The sequence below is a fragment of the Triticum aestivum genome, chromosome 7D (assembly GCF_018294505.1).
Source record: "Triticum aestivum cultivar Chinese Spring chromosome 7D, IWGSC CS RefSeq v2.1, whole genome shotgun sequence".
Taxonomy (NCBI): Eukaryota; Viridiplantae; Streptophyta; class Magnoliopsida; order Poales; family Poaceae; genus Triticum; species Triticum aestivum.
This window is the reverse complement of record NC_057814.1, coordinates 41,118,385-41,141,805: the sequence shown is the minus strand read 5'-3', so window position 1 is coordinate 41,141,805 and position 23,421 is coordinate 41,118,385. Positions and strand designations below refer to the sequence as shown.

The 23,421-nt window shown below is 49.8% G+C and overlaps 1 protein-coding gene across 1 annotated transcript; it reads right to left on the bottom strand.

Annotated features, from left to right (window-relative positions):
- Positions 1-224: 224 nt before the first annotated feature.
- Positions 225-22,603, bottom strand: LOC123170017 (pentatricopeptide repeat-containing protein At5g27270-like). Its single transcript, XM_044587866.1, has 16 exons — positions 22,476-22,603; positions 22,136-22,220; positions 20,135-21,062; positions 19,748-20,059; positions 19,525-19,711; positions 19,121-19,242; positions 18,949-19,013; positions 18,796-18,883; positions 18,719-18,755; positions 18,353-18,662; positions 18,175-18,220; positions 17,675-17,765; positions 16,924-17,068; positions 16,704-16,769; positions 695-728; positions 225-412 (listed from the first exon to the last, which is right to left on the bottom strand). Exons 1-16 carry the CDS (start codon positions 22,601-22,603, stop codon positions 225-227), a joined length of 2,832 nt encoding a protein of 943 aa, XP_044443801.1.
- Positions 22,604-23,421: the final 818 nt, after the last annotated feature.

Below are 23,421 nucleotides of genomic sequence, written 5' to 3'. Positions count from 1 at the left end.
CTTACACATAAGCATGTAGTTTGGTTGCATGCAACCCTTGTTGTCTGATAACCTCTTTGGCGCTGTGTTGAGGTTACCGGCACATAGCAGTGTCCGGAAGAACACACACAACAGAACATGGTAGTAAGCATAAATATTGTGCCACACATAAGCAGACCAGTTCAAACATATTACTAAGCAGTTCGATATTAAACTAAAGAGGCTGGATCATATGATGGGCTATCCTAGGCGTTTACGGCAAAGGCTTCATCATGCTTCCCGCACCTAGTTACCACTTCAATGCCATCGTCATTGAAGACGATGACCTTCAGCCTGTCGGGAGTCAGTAGCGTGAAGGTCACAATGTAGCCTATCTTGATAGGATGGATGGCAGCGAAGGTGGCCCAACCAAGATCGAGGGTGACCCTACCGTTCAACAGCCGGACAGTGACCCTCCAGGAGCAGCCGGTGTAAGTCTTCAGCTTGAACTCCTGCGGCACGGACGGGAACTACTTCGTGAAGTCCAGCGGCATAGGTATGGCCTCGAGCTGGGGGGCCATGATCACCTTGCAGAAGGTGGTTAGACCTCCCACCTCATGGTAATGGCCGTAGTTCCGGAGCTTGCCGCTGGGGGGCTTCTCCGACACATCTTCCTCTGTGGCCGGGCTCTAGATGGGCATCACCTCTGAGGGCGGCACCACGTCCTTTCCCTTGTCCACCACCTCCTTTCCTTTGTTCTCCGTGTCGATCTGCATTATGAAGAGGTTCAAAGGCTGGGTCAGGATCTGCATTATGAACCTTGGAAAATCGCCATTAAAATCTATGCTTGTGTGCCCCTTTATTTACCCACTGTGAGGGTCACCACTTACCCACCACCTCTCTATCTTCCACTCTACCACTAACCCAATGCCAAGAATCCCAACCCCAACCCCAACACTTCCCTTGCGGCATTGGATGGAGGGCTTTCGTCTTAGGGTGCTCGCTGGGTGACCGCACCAAGTTTGAGAACATCATGAAAGTGTGCTCAAACTTTAGCAGCATGGAAGATCTACACCAGGAGTCAGACGCTGCGTTGAAGAAGGTGACGCCGAAGGAGTTGAAGACATAGATTCTTGACCCAACGAAGGGCGCTATATCAGTCGACATACTTCACTGGGCCATGAATCAGGCTGAATCCAGCGATGCTGGACAGAGGGAGAGTGGGCCAAGTACAGATAGTACCAGGATCCTCATGACCATTCTGCCAGCGTGTACTTCACCACAAATATTGTGCATAGTGAAGAGGAAGAGGATGATGCAGTGGCGATGACTATGAGGGCCCCGGAGCCAGGAAACCGAAGCATGCGAATCGAGGTGGACTCCGGCGAGGAAGAAGAGATGGTGGTGCAGGAGAAGACTAACACCAAGGCCACCCGCCGCTCCAATCGCCTCCAGGTTCCCCAAGGCTAAGATCTCTGTGTACTATGTAAGATGAACCCTAATCCCCATTCTTATTGTACTCAATCCGGATTGGGAACCTCATATCTATTGGTAGTCATGACGATGCTATGATCACTTGTATGGTGTTTACACCGATACCCCGTTCCCCTAACATGGATCGAATCTAAACTGGAATCGAATGCGAAGTAGTAGGCAAGGAGGGGAAAAATAGCTTACCGCCATTGCCGAAGTGCTGCTGCTAATGCCGGTGAAGGTGGCCGGAGGTCGACTTGCTGTTCTCCTATTTGCTTCACAGTCCCGCCGCTGCCGTCGGTGAGAGTGGGGACAGGGGCGAGATCAGTGAGGGAATGTGAGGGTAATAACTGTCGGCGCTTCGGGAAGCAACACGGCTTATCGAGGGTGGCTCCTCGCGTGCAGCCCCTGCTTCCCCACGTGCCTCGCTCGGGCCTCGTTCGCGAGAAAGTGCCGATTCGGGCGTGCCTTGCGAGCCAGGCCCAGAGGTGCTTTAAACTTCGTGCGATGCAGGCCCAATAGTGTATGCTAGCAACCAAACAGCCCAGTTTCTTCCTGCGCGGGCCTGGTTGAACCTTATGCGTGCAACCAAACGCGTCCTTAGAGTTGCAACACGACAGTAGAGTCGCATGCTCCATAGCACACAAATCGGCCACTTGCAGATGTAAATGGCACCATATCAGGCAATTCTTTCATGGGTATTACCAGAAAAGTTATATCTCCATATCTGCAGATTGAACTTGGAAGATCCCTTATCAAGTGTTTATTATTTTTCAGTTTTACAATATCCTTAGTATCCAGAAAACCTCCTTTACTGTTGAAAATACGCCTTAAAGCTTGAGACGGCGAACTGTTGAGTGTTTGTTGTGTGTGACATGTTAAATGTTGTGAGTTGATCAAACAGATCAGTACAACGTTAAGTTGTACATTTTGGAGAAATTATATATATGATAATATACACTGTTTTGGAAATATTTTTTGAAATTTACATTTTACAACATCTTGGTACAAAACTTGTCCTAATGTACATATGAACTGGTACAAGATCATCTAGAACAACATACACAACAATGGGCTCATCTGGTGCGTGGTGGTCCTTGCCCTTGGGTGGACTCTTCGCTGCAGCGTCGGTGGCCTTCATCTTCGCCCAATATGTCTTGACACGGGCTAAAGCCATCCGTGCACCTTCAATGCACGACGACCGCTTCAAGGCGTCGATACGCGGCACCGCATCAACAAGTTGCTGCAACATACCAAAATAACTATTCGGAATTGGCTCGGTCGGCCACAACCGGACCACGACGTCCTTCATGGCAGATCCGGATATCTTATGGAGCTCTGCCCATTGGGCCATCTGTTCGTTCAGTAGTAGCGGACGCTTTGGCAGGCTAAATTGTAACCAGAACGGCCTTTCGGTTTCACGCCCTTCTTGTGCTTGGAAAAACTGCATCGCATCGGAGGCACTCTTCGGCAGGTCCAACAATGCGTCTGGAGAACTCCACACTTGATTAAGCGGGGCATAATTCGGATCGCCGAACTTAGTTTGTAATAAAAAGGGCTTACCAGCCGCGATCTCCCCAGCTTGCCGGATCTCCTCCCGGGCCGCCCTAGATTCGGACCGCGCTTCTTTCGCCTCTCGTAAGGCCTTGTCAAGATCAACCGTTTTGGCTTTATTATCCTTCTCGAGAAATTCGCAGCGGCTAGTGGCATCCTTTAGCTGAAGCGTCATCGTGAATATTTTCTCCTCGTATTGGCTCTGAGCTGCCTGTTCGGCCTTCAACGCCGCAGATGCCTTTTCGGCAGCCGCATTACTAATCATGGCCTACTCCTTGGCCCGGGCTAGCTCATCCCCAAGGATCTCAACTGCGGTGGCACCATCTGCAGTCACGCATATCTCAGTATACTATTCTTAGAGTCATGCTTATACTATTAGCATGTCCACATAATGACTACCCCAAAAAAACATACCTTGCGCGTCGTCAAGCCGCTTGTTGATAAGCGTGATGTCATCATCTGCCTCATCAATCTTTCGCTGTAGATCTGCAATCTCTGTAGTTCGGGCAGTAGCCAGGGAGGTGACAGCCTGTGTTACAATTAGTCAGATTATTCCCTGATCATATCTTTTTGATCCTCTGGTCGCCTCCATTGGGAAGCCAATCAGAGTCTCAGGGGCTACTATCTATACACGGGTGCATTTTGTGAATAAAGCACAATTGAAAACATTACATTACAAACCTCAAAGCCTCTTAGTAGGCTCGTGAAGGCTTCATTCAATCCGCTTTTCGCGGATAGAACCCTTTCAACCACTGTACGCATTAAGGTGCGATGTTCCTCTGAGACGGACGCCTGACGCAGCATGTTCGTCAATATATCCGGCGCTTCTGGATCACCAGAAGCCGTTGTCGGAGTACGGCCTCCCTTCAAAGGGATCCGTTTATTCGTCCCTAGCGTCGTCTCCAGCTGTGAGCCGGATAGTTCGGGGCCTTTATTATTGGTCCCCGAACCCTGGGTTACCGAAGTATCACCTTCGGGTTGTGTCTTCATCACCCCTCGCACCACTTGTTGATCAGGAAAGACCCTCCGGGACGACACCTCAAAGTCGTCCACCTTACTGGGCGAGGAAACCGGTGGAGGTGTCTCGCTTTCCATCATCTCCGGAAGAAGATCTCCCGAGGAAGAGGATTGGTGAAGAAGACTGTTTGCCGAGATGCAAAAACATATATTCTAGATGTTACCTTGGTAACATGAAAGGAACGGGATATGTTTGAAAACATCCTTGTTCACTTACGATTCGGCTAGAGGCTAGTCCTCATCGTGGGACTGTGCGACGATGTCGTCCTCCAAGCCCGAGCCGCCCGACAGGGGCACCTTGCCTCGCTTAGGAGCCCTTTCCTCCCAATCTTCGGAGACAGCCCTTTTCTTACCATAGGGAGAAGAGATGTTGGCTTCTCCTCCGCTCTTGTCTTCGGACGACGGAATTTTAATTTCCTTGGACATGGTATCCGGTGTACCTTCGGGATGGAGGCCAATTTTGGCCTCCCGCTCTCCGCCTTGTCCTCCTTCGCAGGCATCTGGTATGGCTGGGGCCAGCATCCTTGTTAGTACGGGATCCACTGAATCTTCCGGGAGAGGGGCCGAACACCTAATTCGCTATTCTTTCTTTATCCAGCCCTGGAAAAAGATGGTTTGTTCGGTATCATATTACGGCATACATGGCCAGAAATTATTCGGGAGTCGATCGCTTACCGGGGTATCCGGATGGTTGCAGTCAAGGCCGAGGTTCTCGGTGGTGTCCGGCCACTGTTTTCATTTCCCGAAAAACAGCTTCTACATTCGTTTGTGCGTAGTGCCGTAGAAGTGTTGGAGGGTCTGTGGTCCTTCCGGATTAAACTCCCACATGCGGAGAGACCGTCGCTTGCACGGCAGGGCCCGGCGGACCAACAATACTTGAATCACGTTGACGAGATCGATGTCCTTCTCAAGGAGGCTCCGGAGGCGGCTCTGTAGAGTCTGCACTTCGTCAATTGATCCCCAGTCCAGCCCCTTATTAATCCACGACGCGAGCTGTAACGGAGGGCCAGATCAAAACGTAGGTATAGCTGCCCACTTGGTACCGCGGAGTTCAGTGACGTAAAACCACTCCCGCTGCCATAGGTTGGGAGTTTCAGTAAAGGCCCCTTTGGGCCAGAGAGCATTGGTAAGCTTGCTCACTGTAGCACCTCCGCACTCTGCTTTTTCCCCGTCGACTACCTTCGGCCTCACACTAAAGGTCTTGAGCCATAAGCCGAAGTGTGGGGGAATATGAAGAAAGGCCTCGCACGTGACAATGAACGTCGAGATGTGAAGGAAAGAATCTGGGGCTAGATCGTGGAAATCTAGCCCGTAGTAAAACATGAGCCCCCGGACAAAGGGATGAAGAGCAAATCCTAGCCCTTGGAGGAAGTGGGAGATGAATACAACCCTCTCGCCGGATCTGAGAGCAGAAATAACCTGTCCTTGAGCAGGAAGTCAGTGGGGGATCTCCGCGGTCAGGTATCTGGCCGCATGAAGCTTCGCTACGTCCTCCTCTGTAACAGAGGAAGCCACCCATCGGCCCTGTGGGCTGGGTCCGGACATGATTGGGGAGCTTGAAGCATGGAAGTCGAACCTTGGGTGTTAGAACTCGAGGTTGGAAAGGCTGAGGAGAAGTTTGGCGTAAAAAGAGACGTCCCTTGGCTCCTTTATAAAGGCAACGGGTATCGGACGCCTCCTCCTAAGCCTGAAAGCCTGCCTATTCCTAAGGAATCATCCCAATGGGACGGTTGGATTACCCACGTTCGCATTAACGAGAATCCCGTAATAAGGGGACACGACCTCTGCTTCGACAAGACGTGCCAATAAAAATCGCGCCTCGAAACGTGGAACGGCAGGACAAGAAACGGTTCGAAATAATGACCGACGGACGTGATATCACATTACAAAAAAGTTGTCAGCAGATTGGACTCATGGAATATCAAACTCTCTGCGGCTGTGTGCGGTACTTATGTTGAAGATCCGGACACGCTCGTTGCGTCCGAAGACTATCTTGGGTATTCGGAGAAGGAACCCGCCTTGCAATGCCGAAGACAATCCGCGTGCCGGACACCTCGTCATTGAAGCCTGGTTCAGGGGCTACTGAGGGAGTCCTTGACTAAGGGGTACCCGGGCGTCCGACCTGTTAGACATGGGCCGGACTGATGGGCTTTGAAGATACGGAGACCGAAGACTTTCTCCCGTGTCCGGAGTGGACTCTCCTTGGCGTGGAAGGCAAGCTTGGCGATCAAATATGAAGATTTCTTTCTCTGTAACCGACGTTATGTAACCCTAGTCCCCTCCGGTGCTTATATAAACCGGAGGGGTTTGTCAGTAGAGGATCCATATACAATCATAGTCAGACAGGCTAGACTTCTAGGGTTTAGCCATTACAATCTCGTGATAGATCAACTCTTGTAATACTTATATTCATCAAGATCAATCAAGCAGGAAGTAGGGTATTACCTCCATAGAGAGGGCCCGAACTTGGGTAAACATTGTGTTCCCTGTCTCCTGTTACCATCGACCGTAGACGCACAGTTCGAGACCCCTACCCGAAATCCGCCGGTTTTGACACCGACACCCATGTAAATTTCATCCGCTGACCGCATGCAAGTTAACTCGGACTTCTGCCTCATCACGATTTTATCTTTCCTTGTACGTAGTACGCTGCACCCTATCCGATGAAACCTGCTGCCTTGACCTTCCTTTGCGTCAGGCTCCTACCGAGACCGGTTGCCACACGCCTCCTCATAGGCTCCAGCGGCCGTCTCGCGTACGAACGCCAGCAACTGAACCCTGACTTTCCTCTGTCCGTGTACCTCTGGAAAAAATCCGCCGCTGTATCCGACGACAGCTCCAGTCTCTGATCTTGGTTCTTCGTCAACTATCTGTAACTTGCCCTATCGTGTGTACTCGTTGTACACCAACCCTGCCGAAACAGACGCCACCTTGCGCATCATCTATACACGAGCCGTGTCGTACCCTGGCCACCCGCGTCGCCGACACAATCCATCCGCAGTGCCGCGCCGCCGCCCTTGTACAACACCGATCACATCATCTCGATGCTCTCACACTTCGATCTATCCGGCCGTCCCCCACGTCTGGTCGCCGGTCTGATCGCTAGCCGAATCCGCCGCCTCCGCAATGTGTTCAACAGCCACTACGCTGGTCCGATCGCCACGTCTAGTCGATCCTTACTGACCGCAGCCCATCGAACGGTCCAGGCATCCTGCCCGAAGTGTCCGACACCACCGACCGCCTCCGCAATCGCCGCCATGCTCCACCTTGCACCAATCGGATGTTCCATGGCACCCGTCGAGCATGATTCTCGTACCTCCGGATGATCTTCCGCATAGCCTTCTCGCAACCTTGTTCTGAAACCACTTGTTAGAATAAAACGCTAATGCAAGATCATAGAAGACACACAGAGGCACGATATTTGTTAACGAGGTTCACCGATATGGGTACATCCCTGGGGCATGACTACGGACGGTCCTCCCCAAGACACCGCAACACCGGCCGCCCGGGCGCCGGCACAAGCCGTCGGTTCCCCCACGTACCTATTGCTATCAAGTCGTCATAGGTTACAACGTGTGGTGCCCCTCCGTATATAAGAGGTCTATTCCTACACAACTCGTACCTAACCACACCAATTACAACTCCAAATCCAAATAACCCCTTGCGTACGTAATATATTCGACACAGATATAACATCCACCATGTGTTTCCACAGGTGGATCACCTTGGCACCTTGCCATGGAGCCTGTGCTTCTGCAGGGAGGAGAGCATGAAGTTGTAGGCGACCGGCGGTACCACGCCGCGCTTGCGCGTCGCAGCGTAGAAGAGCATCATGTCACCATGCCTCCCCCGGCGCGCGTACGCACACAGCAGGGTGCCGCACACCACCGCGTCCGGCTCCACGCCGGCCTCGAGCATCTTGAGGCGTTGCCGTACGCCCTAAGGAAGATGGTGCAGGCGACCATGATGGGCTCGTAGCACAGCTGCTAGAAAATCAGATGAGGACTCAGTTGGGAGCAAAATTGGTGAGGATTCAGCTCAGAACGTTGCAGGTGGATCAAGAACATCGCCTCGGGGTGCTTAAATCAGTGAAATTTTGAAATAATCGGATCAAATGCTGTGATTATTTGGGGATTTTTTGTCTGTACCTGGAGCTTCATCCAGGAGAAGAAGTCGTGGGCTTGGCGCCACCCCCGCTGCTCGTGGAGGACGACACACATCTCGCGGAACGTGAGCCTGGCGACGAAAGAGACCATGGCCTCTCGCATGGTGGAGCCGCCGGCGCATGTGCGGGACGCCGTGGCGCGTGTGGCGCGGGCGGCGGCGACAACGTGGCGGAAGTGAACATGGCCGGCGCGGTTATCCTCGTCGTACCGGGCCATCTGGCCCTTGGTGCGGCGCACCCAATGGGGCGATTGGGCGCCGGCGCCTCATCGTAGAGGACCCATCGTTACGGCGGTGGGCGGCGTCCCCGTGACGATGAGGAGGAGGAGGGTGCGCCGGAGGAGAGTGACCATGAGGCGGCGCCGTCATCATCCTCCCGGTAGGAGCAGGCGACGGAGACGGCGGCGGTGGGTGCGGCCAGCAGTGGAGTGTGAGGAGGAGGAGCAGAAGGCACAGGCGGCCTGGACGGACGCGGGAAAGCCAGGTGATTACGAGATAAGGTTAGATTTCTTCTCTCTTTTTTATCTCTGGGTAAATCGGGTGGGACCCACCTGTCAGTCTTAATGTTACTGTTTGGTTCAGCTCTAACAAAGAAGAACTAGTAGTGATTTTTACAAAAATTTGGGAAGACAAGGATGGGCAACAAATTGACCCCAATCATCTGTGCAGGTTGCAAAACCCAAATGATATGTCAACACAACAATGTAGTTTCCTTTGACTATAAACCCAAAGGTCATATATTAAGTATCACATACCCTTACAAAAACACTCGTTTCAAAAATACTTTCAAATTCTTAGAAGTAAGGAAGTCCTCTTTTTTCTGCATCTACCAGCGGTGCGCCGTGAGCATATCTTCTTGTCGTCATCTCTGGGCCTCCGTCTGAGCGGAGCAAATTTGGTGAACCCAGGAGCTTGTATAAATATCAACCTGAGTTGTCAATGTAGATCAGAAGAGCCTGCGACAGCGATCTGCGGAACAAATCGCTGTGAGAGAGGGCCTATAGAATGCTATAGGTCAGCCCAGTATGTACTCTAAGGTCTTTGTCTGGTCGATATTTGACTAGGCAGTAAATATATGCGCAAATAGGCGGGGAGACTACGAATTATACTTTTAACACTCAGAGCAACTCCAATGGGGCGACCCATTTCGTCCGCCGCCGTCCGTTTGGGTCGCCGCGGATACAAAAGGCGGCCAATGCGCCGACCCAAACGGACACATGTCCGCTTTTCGTCCGCGGGCGATCCATTCTCGGCACATTTTTGAGCCGGATTTGCGTCGGCGCGGACACACGATGGACGCGCACACGCTTGCCTTCTCCTCTCCCCGGGCCCGCTGGTCGGTGGCACATTGGCCTCCCCCCTCACCCCCATCCAACAGCAACCCTAGCCCGCCTCCTTTGTTGCCGACGCCGCCGCCCATTTTTGCCGGCGACTCTGCCAGCCGCCGCCGCCTCCACATCCGCCCAGCAACGCCGCCCACTCCCCCGTCGCCCGCCACCGCCGTCTTGCCTTCGGGGAGCAGACTGCTTTCCACCCCCGCTCCACCCACCACACAGCCGCCCGCGACCAAGAAGCCACCTCGCCGCCCCGGCCAGATCCTCACCGGCACGCTCGTCGGACGCCGGCAGGGCAGCTAGCTGGTCCGTGCGCGCCGTGACTCCCCTCGCCGTCCGTCTCCTTCGTCGACGCCCGCAAGTTGTTCGACAGTTTGCCAAGGTACAAAATGGACTCTGCCGACGAGTTCTTTTTCGACAATTTCCTTTGCGACTCCGACAATTCGTCGTCCGACTACGAGGAGGAGATATTGGCTGCCGTGTTGGTCCATCACCACCTGAACAGCCAGCGGTCATTGTTCCGTGGCTCCATTCCGGGCCACCTTCCGGCGTTGAATCGCAACCGAGAGAGCGGGCATTTCCTTCTTTGGAAGGACCACTTTGATACAACAAACCCGTTGTTCAAACATCAAAAATTCCGCCGCCGTTTCCGTATGAGTAGGCATCTTTTCAACCATATTAGAGAGGGGGTGGTCGGCTATGATGACTATTTCGAATGCAAAGAGGATGCCGTCGGCAAGATTGGTTTCTCCTCTTATCAGAAATGCATTGCCGCCATCCGAATGCTTGCATACGGAGTGCCTGGTGATCTCATTGACGAGTACGTCCGTATGAGCGAGTCTACATGCCTAGTGTCCCTGTATAAGTTCTGCAAGGCTGTTATTGCTGTGTTTGGCCCTGAGTGCTCCAGAGAGCCGACAGCTGAAGATACAACCCGTTCGTTGGCGATGAATGCCAGTAGGGGCTTCTCAGGGATGCTTGGCAGCATAGACTGCATGCACTGGGAGTGGAAGAACTGCCCTTCTGCTTGGCAAGGGCAGTATAAGGGCCATGTCAGGGCTTGCACTGTCATACTAGAGGTTGTGGCGTCTCAAGATATCTATATCTGGCACTCTTTCTTTGGCATTGCTGGATCACACAATGATATCAACGTGCTTCAGCGCTCGCCGGTGTTTGTTAGGCTTGCCGAAGGCAATAGCCCACCGGAGAACTTTACTGTCAACGGCAACAACTACGACAAAGGATACTACCTGGGTGACAATATCTATCCTCAGTGGACCACTATTATCAAGACAATACCCAACCCTGTCGGAGACAAGAGGAAAAGAATTGCCCAAGAGCAAGAGAGTGCTAGGAAGGATGTCGAGCGTGCCTTTGGTGTTTTGCAATCTCGATGGGGCATCGTTCGATATCCTGCTAATACCTGGAGCACGCAGAAACTGTGGGAGGTGATGACTGCTTGTGTGATCATGCACAATATGATTGTAGAAGACGAGCGCCCAGAACATCTGTACGATCAAGGGTTTCAGTTTCAGGGTGAGAATGTTGTGCCTGAGCATGGAGGAGCGGCAACGTTTGAACAGTTCACCCAATTTCATCAAGACATGCGCGATTGGGAAACTCACGTACAACTGCAAAATGATTTGGTTGAGCATATGTGGGCTCATGTTGGCAACCAATAGATATATCTTCTTTTATTTGTTTGCAAAACTATGTGAAACATTTTTATTTTATTCGGCTTGTAAAACTATACTATTTTATTCGGTCTAAACTATGTTATTTGATAGTATGTTTGAATGCAATCATCAATGTAAAATTAGGCGGCCAGCCGGCCACGCCGGCACATATGGGTCGGCGCGTTGGGCGTGCTGCCGACCCATATTAAAAATAGGGCGGACGCCGGGCGGGCGGCCGACCCAAAAGAACAAAAAGCGGACAAATGCGCCGTCCGTTTGGATCGGCCCGTTGCTCTTAGTTATATATAACATAACAATGATGATGGCGAGGTCAAATATCAATGGAGACCAGGTGGCCCATGCCCGGTGACGTGGCCCTTGGCCTGGCACGTGCCGACCTGGTAACTATTTGGCCAATTAGAGGTAACTATTTCTGCAATAGTGTGACCTAATAGTTTAAATATTAATGAAAAAATGAATTTCATTCTATCTGTATGTGCTACTGTAATAATTAAAATAATTTGACCAATGGATAATTATTTTGCTATCTTCTACAATTACTAGAATTCGGACATATTTTGTTTGACGTAAGAGTGTCTGCTCACTCTTATTTATTCATTTTAAAAGGAGGATAACATCTGACCTCTGCATCAAAACGATGCATGCAGCAATAAAAGTGACTGCTCACCTATGTTACCGATTTGCCGTGCTACCTCATAATAATGAAAGATGTCCGCATCAATAGTTCTCATATATATCTTTCTTCCTCCCCCTCACAAGCCAGTAACCTAGCTAGTGTTTTGTCTTTCACCTAACAGATATTGTCACACTCTCTTTGTACGTTTGGTTCTGATAAATTACTCATAGAAATGAAAGGCATTGGGAACTTCTTCGACAGTGCATCTTCAAGCTGAAGCTACGAGATTCATGGTCTTAGGTTCATCAAGGACGTCCCGGACACAGGTCTCCAGAATCTTTCTATTGCGGTACCTCGAATAGCCTCGAGAGTTCCGCTTTGATCTGAAGGGAGTCGTCACCGGCGATCTATCATGCTGCTGCAGAGCGCCAGCACAAACGTGCGACCCGTCTGACTACTTTCCGGCTAGCTGAACCTGGAGCACTGATCATCCTCCTCTGGCCGGCTTATCATCTAGTAGCACGAAGCGAACCTTCGATTGGTAGCTTAGCACACACAGGCACGCTGAAACGTAGAAAGTACAGATGGTGGTTTAATTCTAGCTGGATTTTCCCACGGCCAGCTAGATGTGTTCAAGGGACTTGACAGAATTTTCCGTGTAACCTGAGCTTCTTCCTTGATGCTGAGCAACCTCCCCTTCTGCTTGCTCGCTCTCTTGCCGCTGCCAGCTAGCTGTGTACACCCGCAAGAGTAGCACACTTGTACTTCAACTCTCTTTTCTATCTATCAATGAAATAATACACAACCTTTGCGTATTCGCGAAAAGCAATTTCCGGTGGCCATGCTCCCCGCAGGTGCTGAGTTGAATGAAAGTTGTACTAAAACGTATTGATTTGACCTGCAGCGACTTGCAGAATAGCTGCTAGCTTCATATGCATACTCCATCCGTCACATAATAATACTATAATATAATGCATATTCGTTTTCATAAAAGTTGAAGTTCACACAAGTTCAAAAGAACTGAGTTTGTAAATTTTGACCAAGTTTACAGATAAAATTACGTATATCTACAATACCAAACATATACCGTATGAAAATAAATTTAATGAGATGATATTGATTTTGATATTTATACTGATAAATCATTACATAAATTTGATGAAAGTTTCCATATTTTGACCTATTTTTAAACCTAATGCGCAGTAGATTTTAGGAATACTTCTCCTCATCTCCCATGTGAAGATGAGCCAATCAACCAATCCACAAGTTGTGCCAAGGTCACACTGGACTCCCCGCCCTCGAGCAGCACCTCCTTGCCCTGCCGCAGGGCCGCCAACGTCTGCTCCCAGAGCACCTTCCCGCCGTCAGACTCCATCACCCACCTCACCCATGATGCCACCTCATCGGCTTCGACCACCTCCTTGTGGTACCCTTCCACCGCGACAGCCACCCCCAACTCTTTCTCCAGGTAGACCCTGATAAGTCGTTGCCCTGCGTAGAGCGGCCAGGCCCGCATGGGCATGCCGGCCATGACCGACTCTAGCATGGAGATCCATCCCAATGCGTCACGAAGCAGCTCACCGCATCGTGCTCCACGTCATGCTCTGGCGCCCACGATTTGACGACGAGACCTGTGCCCTTGGTCCGGGCCAGGAAGCCCTCCAGGAGGAGAGCTTCGAGGTCAGGCGACTCTCAAGACTTCCTCGCTGGGTCGTCGCTGGGCGCTCTCCGCACGACCCATCACTAGAAGAAAAAGGGCCTAATGTGAAGCACATTAGTCCCGGTTTGAAACAAAACCAGCACTAATGTGTCCATTAGCGCCGGTTCCAACGGCTAGGCGGGCGGAGCTAATTAGTACCGGTTCGTGGTGAACCTTTAGTACCGGTTCGTGCCACGAACCGGTACTAAAGATGTTGTGATAGGCTGTGGGCAGACTGGGGCACCACCAGCACCTTTAGTACCGGTTCGTGGCATGAACCGGTACTAGAGCTTTTTATTTGTTTCATTTTGCAGCTGGTTTTTAGTCTCACCTCGCTAAACGAGAGGCACTAGCAGCGGTTTATAAGCCCTGAGTGCAGAGACGATGAAGGAGAGGCGCAATGCTCACCTGCACGCGTTGCTTAGCTTCAGGCCTTAAGGAAGTGGTGTAGACTACACGGAGCTATATGGGTTTCGGACGAAAACTACACATAGCTCCATGCAGTCTACACTATTTCCTCAAGGCCTGAAGATAAGAAACGTGCAGGTGAGCATTGCGCCTCTCTTTCATTTTTAATAACTTATTTTAACTCCGGATTTTTTGTGCCTTCATTTGCTATTTTTTATGCATTTACTAATTTGTTTTGAGCTAAGTGACCCTGAAATTGAAAACCATTACAAAATGAACTCTGAAAAGGTTGAAACATGGCATGGTATCATCATTTCACACGCATAGCATGTGCAAAAAAGTATATAGAGGGTTACGGCAAAAACTGGATGCACTTCGTGTATAAACTGGACAATCTCTTTCGAAGTATCAGGGTTTAGGACGAAAACTCATCTGTTACACGGGCTATTCAAAATTTTAATAACTTATTACAACTCCGGACTTTTTTTGCATTCAGATGCACCATTCGAATCCACGTCATCAACTTTCAACCCTTTCTGACATAATTTTCTATTTTTGATGCATTTACTAATTTGTTTTGAGCTAAATGACCCTGAAATTGAAAAGCACTACAAAATAAACTCTGAAAAGGTTGAAACTTGGCATGGTATCATCATTTCACCTGCATAGCATGTGCGAAAAAGTAGAGAGGGTTATGGCAAAAACTGGATGCACTTCGTGTACAAAATAGACAATCTCTTTCGAAGTATCAGGGTTTAGGACGAAAACTCATCTGTTACACCGGCTATTCAAAAATTTAATAACTTATTACAACTCCGGACTTTTTTTGCGTTCAGATGCACCATTCGAAGCCACGTCATCAACTTTCAACCCTTGCTGACATAATTTGCTGTTTTTGATGCATTTACTGATTTTTTTAGCTAAATAACTCTGAAATTGAAAAACACTACAAAATAAACTCTGAAAAGGTTGAAACTTGGCATGGTATCATCATTTCACCCGCATAGCATATGCGAAAAAGTAGAGAGGGTTACGGCAAAAACTGGATGCAATTCGTGTACAAACTGCACAATCTCTTTCGAAGTATCACTTGGTGCATTAACATCAAAGTTTTGCACTTGGGATATTTTTATGTAGCTTCATCCCGTGGGCGAACATGATTTTTGGAGTTATTGCCCCTCTTGTCTAGAGCGTTTTTGTTTAGTGAAGTTGGCAACGTTTGTGTGATGTGCATTTGAAAGAGAGAAATTCCGTAAAACGCAAGTAAGATAGGAATTCATGCAAAAAATTAATATAACAAGAGTTTAAAATGTCGCAAAGATTTGCCATTTTCACTAGTTAAGTGGAAGATACCAGCCAAGAACAAACATAGATGAGGAATGCGCTGCGAATTCATTCAGAAAAAGTATGAAATCCTGTGAGGTTGTATATATGGAAATTCAGATGGAATACAAAAACCACGAAGGAAGAGACGGGCGCACCTATGTAGTACTTGCCGCGTGCAATAAGAATCACACTGTCCACAAACGGAGTTGAATGGGTCGTACAAAGTGTGGCCCATTAAAAGCTGGTACAAGGTTTTCGCAAAAATGAAGTGTTTTATTTAATTCATATATAATTATTTTGACAATAAAAATTAATTATATCAGATTTACATATAAAATATTCACACATAGGAAACATAAAGGAATGTCCATGTACTTTCAATAAAGGTTCACGTATTTTAATTTAAAAGTTCCACATAATTAAAATCCATATAATTTAAGAAATATACATATCTTTTCAAAATGTTTTCCATATTTTTGAAAATTGTCGTGTAATTTCAAAAGGTGTCCACAAAACGTAAAGGCCACATATTTCTAACATTGTGGAGAGTAAGTTCCTGTATGTATTTGACTATTGGAAAATTGAGATCAAGAGTCTTGTAGCATAAAAGACTTTTAGGGCGTGTTTGGCAGCCGTAGCTGCCGAGCTTGGCTAGCTCAAGACTGGCTCACATGAGGCTGGTTGAGCAAATGCAGGCCGAAAACAACCTCTGCATATTGTTTGGTTGCCCACATTTAGTTCTCACGCATTAGAGGATAGCTTAGCGCATGGTGTTTGGTTGCCCGCATTGTCTGAACTTACACATAAGCATGTAGTTTGGTTGCATGCAACCCTTGTTGTCTAATAACCTCTTCGACGTTGTGGTGAGGTTACCGGCACATAGCAGCGTCCGGAAGAACACACACAACAGAAGATAGTAGTAAGCATAAATATTGTGCCACACATAAGCAGATCAGTTCAAACATATTACTAAGCAGTTCGATATTAAACTAAAGAGGCTGGAGCATACGATAGGCTATCCTAGGCATTTACGGCGAAGGCGTCATCATGCTTCCCGCACCTGGTTACCACTTCAATGCCATCCTCATTGAATACGATGACCTTCAGCATGTCGGGAGTCAGTAGCTTGAAGGTCACCATGTAGCCTATCTTGATAGGATGGATGGCAGCGAAGGTGGCCCAACCAAGATCGAGGGTGACCCTACCATTCAACAGCCGGACAGTGACCCTCCAGGAGCAGCCGGTGTAAGTCTTCAGCTTGAACTCCTGCGGCACGGACGGGAACTACTTCGTGAAGTCCGGCGGCATAGGTATGGCCTCGAGCTGGGGGCCATGATCACCTTGCAGAAGGTGGTTAGACCTCCCACCTCATGGTAATGGCCGTAGTTCCGGAGCTTGCCGCTGGGGGGCTTCTCCGACACATCTTCCTCTGTGGCCGAGCTCTAGATGGGCATCACCTCTGAGGGCGGCACCACGTCCTTGCCCTTGTCCACCACCTCCTTTCCTTTGTTCTCCGTGTCGATCTGCATTATGAAGAGGTTCAAAGGCTGGGTCAGAATCTGTATTATGAACCTTGCAACATCGCCAATAAAATCTATGCTCATGTGCTCCTTTATTTACACGCTGTGAGGGTCACCACTTACCCACCGCCTCTCTATATTCCACTCTACCACTAACCCAATGCCATGAACCCCAACCCCAACCCCAACATTTCCCTTGCGGCATTGGATGAAGGGCTTTCTTCTTAGGGCGCTCGCTGGGTGACCGCACCAAGTTTGAGAATACCATGATAGTATGCTCAAACTTCAGCAGCATGGAAGATCTACACGAGAAGTCAGACCCTGTGTTGAAGAAGGTGACGCCGGGGGAGTTGAAGACACAGATTCCTGACACAGCGAAGGGCGCTATGTCAGTAAACATACTTCGCTGGGCCATGAATCAGGCTGAATCCAGCGATGCTAGACAGAGGGTGAGTGGGCCAAGTACAGATAGTACCGCATCCTCATAACCATTCTGCCAGCGTGTACTTCACCACAAATACTGTGCCTATTGAAGAGGAAGAGGAGGATGCGTGGAGATGACTGTGAGGGCGTCGGAGCCAGGAAACCGAAGCATGCGAATCGAGGTGGACTCTGGCGAGGAAGAAGAGACGGTGCTGCAGGAGAAGACTGATACCAAGGCCACCCTCCGCTCCAATCACCTCCAGGGTCCCTGAAGCTAAGATCTGTGTGTACTATGTAAGATGAACCCTAATCCCTATTCTTATTGTACTCAATCCGGATTGGGAACCTCATATCTACCGGTAGTCATGACGATGCTATGATCACTTGTATAGTGTTTACCCCGATACCCCGTTCCCCTAACGCGGATCGAATCTAAACTGGAATCAAATACGAAGTAGTAGGCAAGGAGGGGAAAAATAGCTTACCGCCATTGCCGAAGTGCTGCTGCTGATGCCGGTGAAGGTGGCCGGAGGTCGACTTGCTGTTCTCTGATCTGCTTCAAAGCCCTGCCACCGCCTTCAATGAGAGTGGGGAGAGGGGAGAGATCAGTGAGGTAATGTGAGGGTAATAACTGTCGGCGCTTCGGAAAGCAACGCCGCTTATCGAGGGTGGCTCCTCGCGTGCAGCCCCCCCTGCCCACGTGCCTCACTCGGGCCTCGTTCGCGAGAAACTGCCGATTCGAGCGTGCCTCGTGAGATAGGCCCAGAGGTGCTTTAAACTTCGTGCGACGCAGGCCCAATAGTGTATGCTGGCAACCAAACAGCCCAGTTTGTTCCCGCGCGGGCCTGGTTGGACCTTATGCGGGCAACCAAACGTGTCCTTGGAGTTGCAACACGACAGTAGAGTCGCATGCTCCATAGCACACAAATCGGCCACTTGCAGATGTAAATGGCACCATAGCAGGCACTTCTTTCATGGGTATTACCAGAAAAGTTATATCTCCATATCTGCAGATTGAACTTGGAAGATCCCTGATCAAGTGTTTATTATTTTTCAGTTTTACAATATCATAACATACATGCAAAAGGAAGATACCTGTGATGGTTGCTGTTGATGGGCACATGATATGGTCGTTATTAAGTTGATTCCAACTTTGATTCAACCTTCAGACTTCTCAAGAAAGAGGCACCATGTAGACCGATGGCTTCTAGCACATCCCCAGCTTCAGGCTCCCTGCCTGAATGCACATAGAGTTGAAATGTAGCACTCAGGATGAAGCCGTTAGGTTTCAGTGACCTGCGTATTGTCTCAAAGAGCGATATGCCCTCGTCGACGCGGCCGTGCTCAAGGTACGCCCTCATCATTGCCCGGCAACAGGCCAAATCGACAGCCACACCAATCTCCTGCATTTGGCAGCAGATCCTCTGAGCTTCATCTATTTGGCCTTCCTTCAGAAAGGCGAAAATGAGGTGGCTGAAATGGGGGCATGAAGGGGTTATGCCGCTGCTCAGCATCATCTGGATGGCTACCTCAGCTTTGGAGTAGCATCTACTTTCTCAGTATGCCCTGATCAGTGCGAGGTATGTCATCGAGTCAGGAACTTGACCTTGTGATTTCATCTCTTGGAAAACAATCTCTGCTTTATCATGCAGCCTGGAAGTAGCATAGGCATTGATCATGGAGTTGAAACTGGTCTGCACATTGATTGCAAGTTTCATTCACACTAGTCAATCTCAAGTCAGATAACATAGAAGCATACCTTTCCAGGCATGATACCAAGTTCCTTCATTCTATTGAATAGTAAAGACGCATCCTGATGCCTCCCTGCATAAATTGAACTGAATAGTATGAACAAGAGTCGAGGAAAAACTCGTCGAACATGACATGGGTAATGTTCTTTGATTCCTCTACGCAAGGTTGAAGGGACTGACCAGCCTTTCCATAGAAGTTAAGCATGTTTGTGTATATCTTCTCTTCGATCGGTAAGCCTAGTTCTTGTGCAGAAGTAAACATTTCAGCAGCCTTATCCAGCTTTCCTCCTAGGCCATAGACACTGAACAAGAAAACTAAAGCTAATGACAAATTGGTCTCAAGTCTCAACACAAACATAAAAGAGAGAAAATAATAATTGCATACTTCTATCTCCCATTTTCTAAGTGTTAGCAGGATCATGCACCTTATCATTATATTGAATGTCTGCAAAGAACGGGGAACGCCAGAGGATATCAAGCGATCATATATGCTGGCTGCTTAGTATAGTTTGCCTGCTTGGAAACTAAAGCTGTAGCAGTTAGCCATGGCATCCTTGCCCTAAAAATCTTGCTTCCCACCTTACCAGTTCGAAAAGATGTTTATCCAGACCTGACTAGAGCATCGACTTGATAAAAGTATTGTACACGACGGTATCAAGCTCAACTTCACCATTGAAGCTGCATGTATGATGTTCTCTGCCTCCTGAAATTTTGCTGGGAGTAATTTTGCTATGTGAGTATACACGGCAGCGAAACGCCTCACCAAATTTACTGCACAAGGATGGGTAGCAGTTGAAAAAAAATTACCATGTTTGGTCAGGTGATTGACAAGTATGCTAATTGTCACAACATCTTTGCTTTGGCCTTGATCAGCCATTTTCATAATGAGATGATACGCCTCCTCGATTTTGCCGCACTTGCATAATGCATCGACCATGGCATTGTAGACAGGCCCTCCTACTGGAAACAATGTCGATGCCGACTCAAACAGTTCCACGGCTTGCTGTAACTTCTGTTCCTGGCCATATTGGACCATCAGAGTAGCTGTTGCAGAATCTTCAGGCTCCACTACCAATTCAGTCAGCTGTTCATGAAGGAATTTTGCCTCACATGTACTCCCTGCAGAAAAATATATGAACAGCAGTGAGTGACAGTATACTTAGGCATCATCAATGTAGAACCTAGCTTCCTCACCTTCCCTAGAAAATTTTCTGATCAATTGGCACGCGATGGATGAACCCAGAGGTGTGTGCAACAAGGATCTGAAGGTCGTGTCCAACGTTGAATGGTCAGTCTGACAACCTAGTGCCTTCGACGAACTATCTTGTTCCTGCATCACACTGGTTCTGCTTCTAGCATACATCTCTATCATAGAAACGATTGTCGAATTCTTCATGGTCACCCCTTCATTTTCCATCTCTTTCAGTATCTTATCCACATCGGCGATCATCCCGCTTTTGCAGGAAACTTTCATTACAGTCATGCAGAGGGCCTCATCAAGCAGGATATCTTCTTTTCTCATCTTACGAATGAATGCACTTGCCTTCTCTAGCTGGCCCAGCTTGACATATAATCTCAGCAAGTCGTTGCAGCAGAACACATCAGGGAGGCCATATTTGCACAGAGCTCTGAAGGCATCTTCAGCTGCAGCTATGTCTTCCCTCGCGACATGGCATCGAAGAAGAGCGCCGTAAGAGAACGGCAACGGCTTCACATTCCTCGACCTCATCAATCCAAAAACTTGCAATGCCTTACCATAGTTGCCAGCATTCATGTGAACCTGAGCCATTGCCACATAAGTCTGCTCAACACTCAAAAAACACATATTGTCGATTTCCTCGAAGGTGCGCTGCGCATCGTCGTAGAGCCAGATCTTACCATAGATCCTAATGAGGATCCCATAGATGACCCCATCAATGACAACCCTGCTCCGCTCCATCTCCGAGAAGCGCGAGAGCGCCTTCGAGTAGTCCTCACTCTTGTCATAGAGTGCCAGGAGGGATGCACATGTGTCGTTGCTGGGGACAATTCCATGGGCTCTCATCTCCTCATAGAGCCCCACTGCCTGCTCCATTCTGCGATGCCTAGCACTCAAGCTGATCAGGCCACTATACGTCGACTCCTCCGTGACAAACCGGGACGTAATGAGTATATGTGTTTGCATATTGTGTATTAGGTCTGCCTTTTAGTTCCTTGTATAGTTGAGGTTCATGATCCACTTTTGTACATCATATATACGTGCCTATGCACGAAGAGCAACACATCGTGCAATTACAACATCATATATGGTATCCGTTTTTAGGTTCTAACCCTAGCCTTCCACTGCCGCCGCCGCGCACCTCCCCTACGCCGCCGCCGCCGCCGCCTCACCGCCGCCGCCCGCGCGTCTTCCACGCTGGCTGCCGCTCCTCTCTGCCGCGCGATAACCATCCGCGCCGCACGCCATGCGCTACCCATCCGTGCCGCACGCATCGCCAGCCTGGCCTGCCGCACGCGCTACACCGTGCCGCCTGCCCGATTCTCGTCGCTCCCAGCCGCCCGCGCCGCTCGCTATCGCGCATCGCCCGCTAGCCGCGACCTCGCACGTACGCATATACGTGCTTGTACAGCCGATCGATCGCTAGCTTCGTCTAGCTAGCTTCACGTCTAGGAAATCCATCCAGCAGCCTGTTTCCGTAGGTGGTGCCAGATAGCCCCGCCCGCCCGCTGCTTCGCTCGTCCCGCCGTTAGCCTTCGCCAAGCCGTTGCTGCTACCGCGCGTATCACCTGCAGCCGCCGCCCAACCGCCTCGCCAGCCGCTGCCACCCGCGTCATCGAAGCATCCACGTACGGGGCTTCGCTCGTGTACGAGTCTCCCGGGTACTGGTGGGAGTCGTCAACGGGCCAGCACTCGTCCGCTGGTCAGCAGCCAGACGGCACCCAGCACCTGCAGCATCTGTCAGCGGGCCCACAGGTTTTTCCGGCGGCCATCCGGCCTACCCGGCACCGCAGTTGCAGCCGGGGCTGTATGGAGCGTACCTACCACCGCCGTTGAGCGGCGGCTACGGCTTCCCCTTGGAGTCTCTGTCCCCCTCGCCGGCCCTGCCGCCGGCACCCTGGGACCCGGTGCTCCTCACCGGGCTGCATGCCGCTCCTACACCGAACAACTACCCTGAAGGTGGTGATTGGTACATCGACACCGGTGCTACAGCTCACATGTTTGCTCATCCTGGTAACCTTGCCTCCTTCACTCCTGTCTCCACCGACCACCGCATCATTGTCGGCGACGGTTCCACACTTCCTATCACACATGTTGGACACACTTCTTTCCCTTCTACTTCTACTCCATTGTCTTTGTCTAACATACTTGTGTCACCTCATCTTACTAAGAATCTCATTTCCGTTCGTTGTTTCACTCGTGAAAATCTTGTTACCGTTGAATTTGACGAGCTTGGTTTTTGTGTCAAAGACGCTCGAACCAGGATGGTACTTCACCGATGTGACAACCCTGACGAGCTCTATCCAGTGCGCTCACCTTCATCCACCACCACCACACCGGTTGCTCTCTCCGCTGGCGTCAATCTCTGGCACGCTCACTTGGGTCATCCCAACCCCGTCACACTTCGTCATATTCTTAGGAGTTTTAGTTTTAGTTGCAATAAGATCGAGGATCACACTTGTCATGCCTGTCGAGTCGGCAAACATGTTCGCCTGTCATTTAATAATTCCACCACCATTGCTTCTTCTCCTTTTAAGTTGATTCATAGCGATGTGTGGACTTCTCCGGTTCCTAGTAACTCGGGCTATTTATATTATCTGGTCATTCTTGATGATTATTCTCATTATGTGTGGACTTTTCCTATGCACAGAAAGTCGGATGCACTCTCTACCTTGACGGCTTTTTACTCCTATGTCCGCACGCAGTTTGGGCGTCCCATCCTTGCGCTTCATACGGACAATGGAAAAGGGTTCGACAACCTCACTTTCCCCACCTTTTTGTCGCATCCCGGCACAGTTTTCCGCCTCACATGCCCGTACACTTCACAGCAGAACGGTCGAGCCGAACGCGTCATTCGCACTCTGAATGACTGCATTCGCACGCTCCTGTTTCATGCCAACGTGTCGCCTCGTTTCTGACCAGACGCACTCGCCACTGCATCACTTCTTCTTAATATTAGACCCTGCCGCCCATGATGGAACTACGCACCTCACCATCTTCTCTTTGGTACGCCCCCGTCTTATGACGACTTGCATATTTTTGGGTGCCTTTGCTATCCCAGCACTGCCAACACTGCTTCTCACAAGCTTGCACCTCGATCTGTCGCTTGCATCTTCATCGGCTACCCCTCCAAGTCCAAGGGATATCGGTGATACGATCCCATCTCCCACCGTGTGTTCACTTCCCAGCACGTTTACTTTGATGAGCATGTGTTTCCGTTTCACCAGGTACCCCGGTTGTTCCTCCCGCCACTGGTGACACCGGCTCCTCTATGCCTCTTCCA

Bases quoted from the DNA above. Each gene is read 5' to 3' on its own strand.
- LOC123170017 (XM_044587866.1), bottom strand. From the start codon at position 22,603: ATGACAAGTGTGATCCTCGATCTTATTGCAACTAAAACTAAAACTCCT. The intron at 20,060-20,134 runs GTGAGGAAGCTA...ATTTTTCTGCAG, and splicing joins CAGAAAATTTTCTAGGGAAG to GGAGTACATGTGAGGCAAAA. The intron at 18,756-18,795 runs GTCAAGTTCCTG...CGCACTGATCAG, and splicing joins CCAAGAGATGAAATCACAAG to GGCATACTGAGAAAGTAGAT.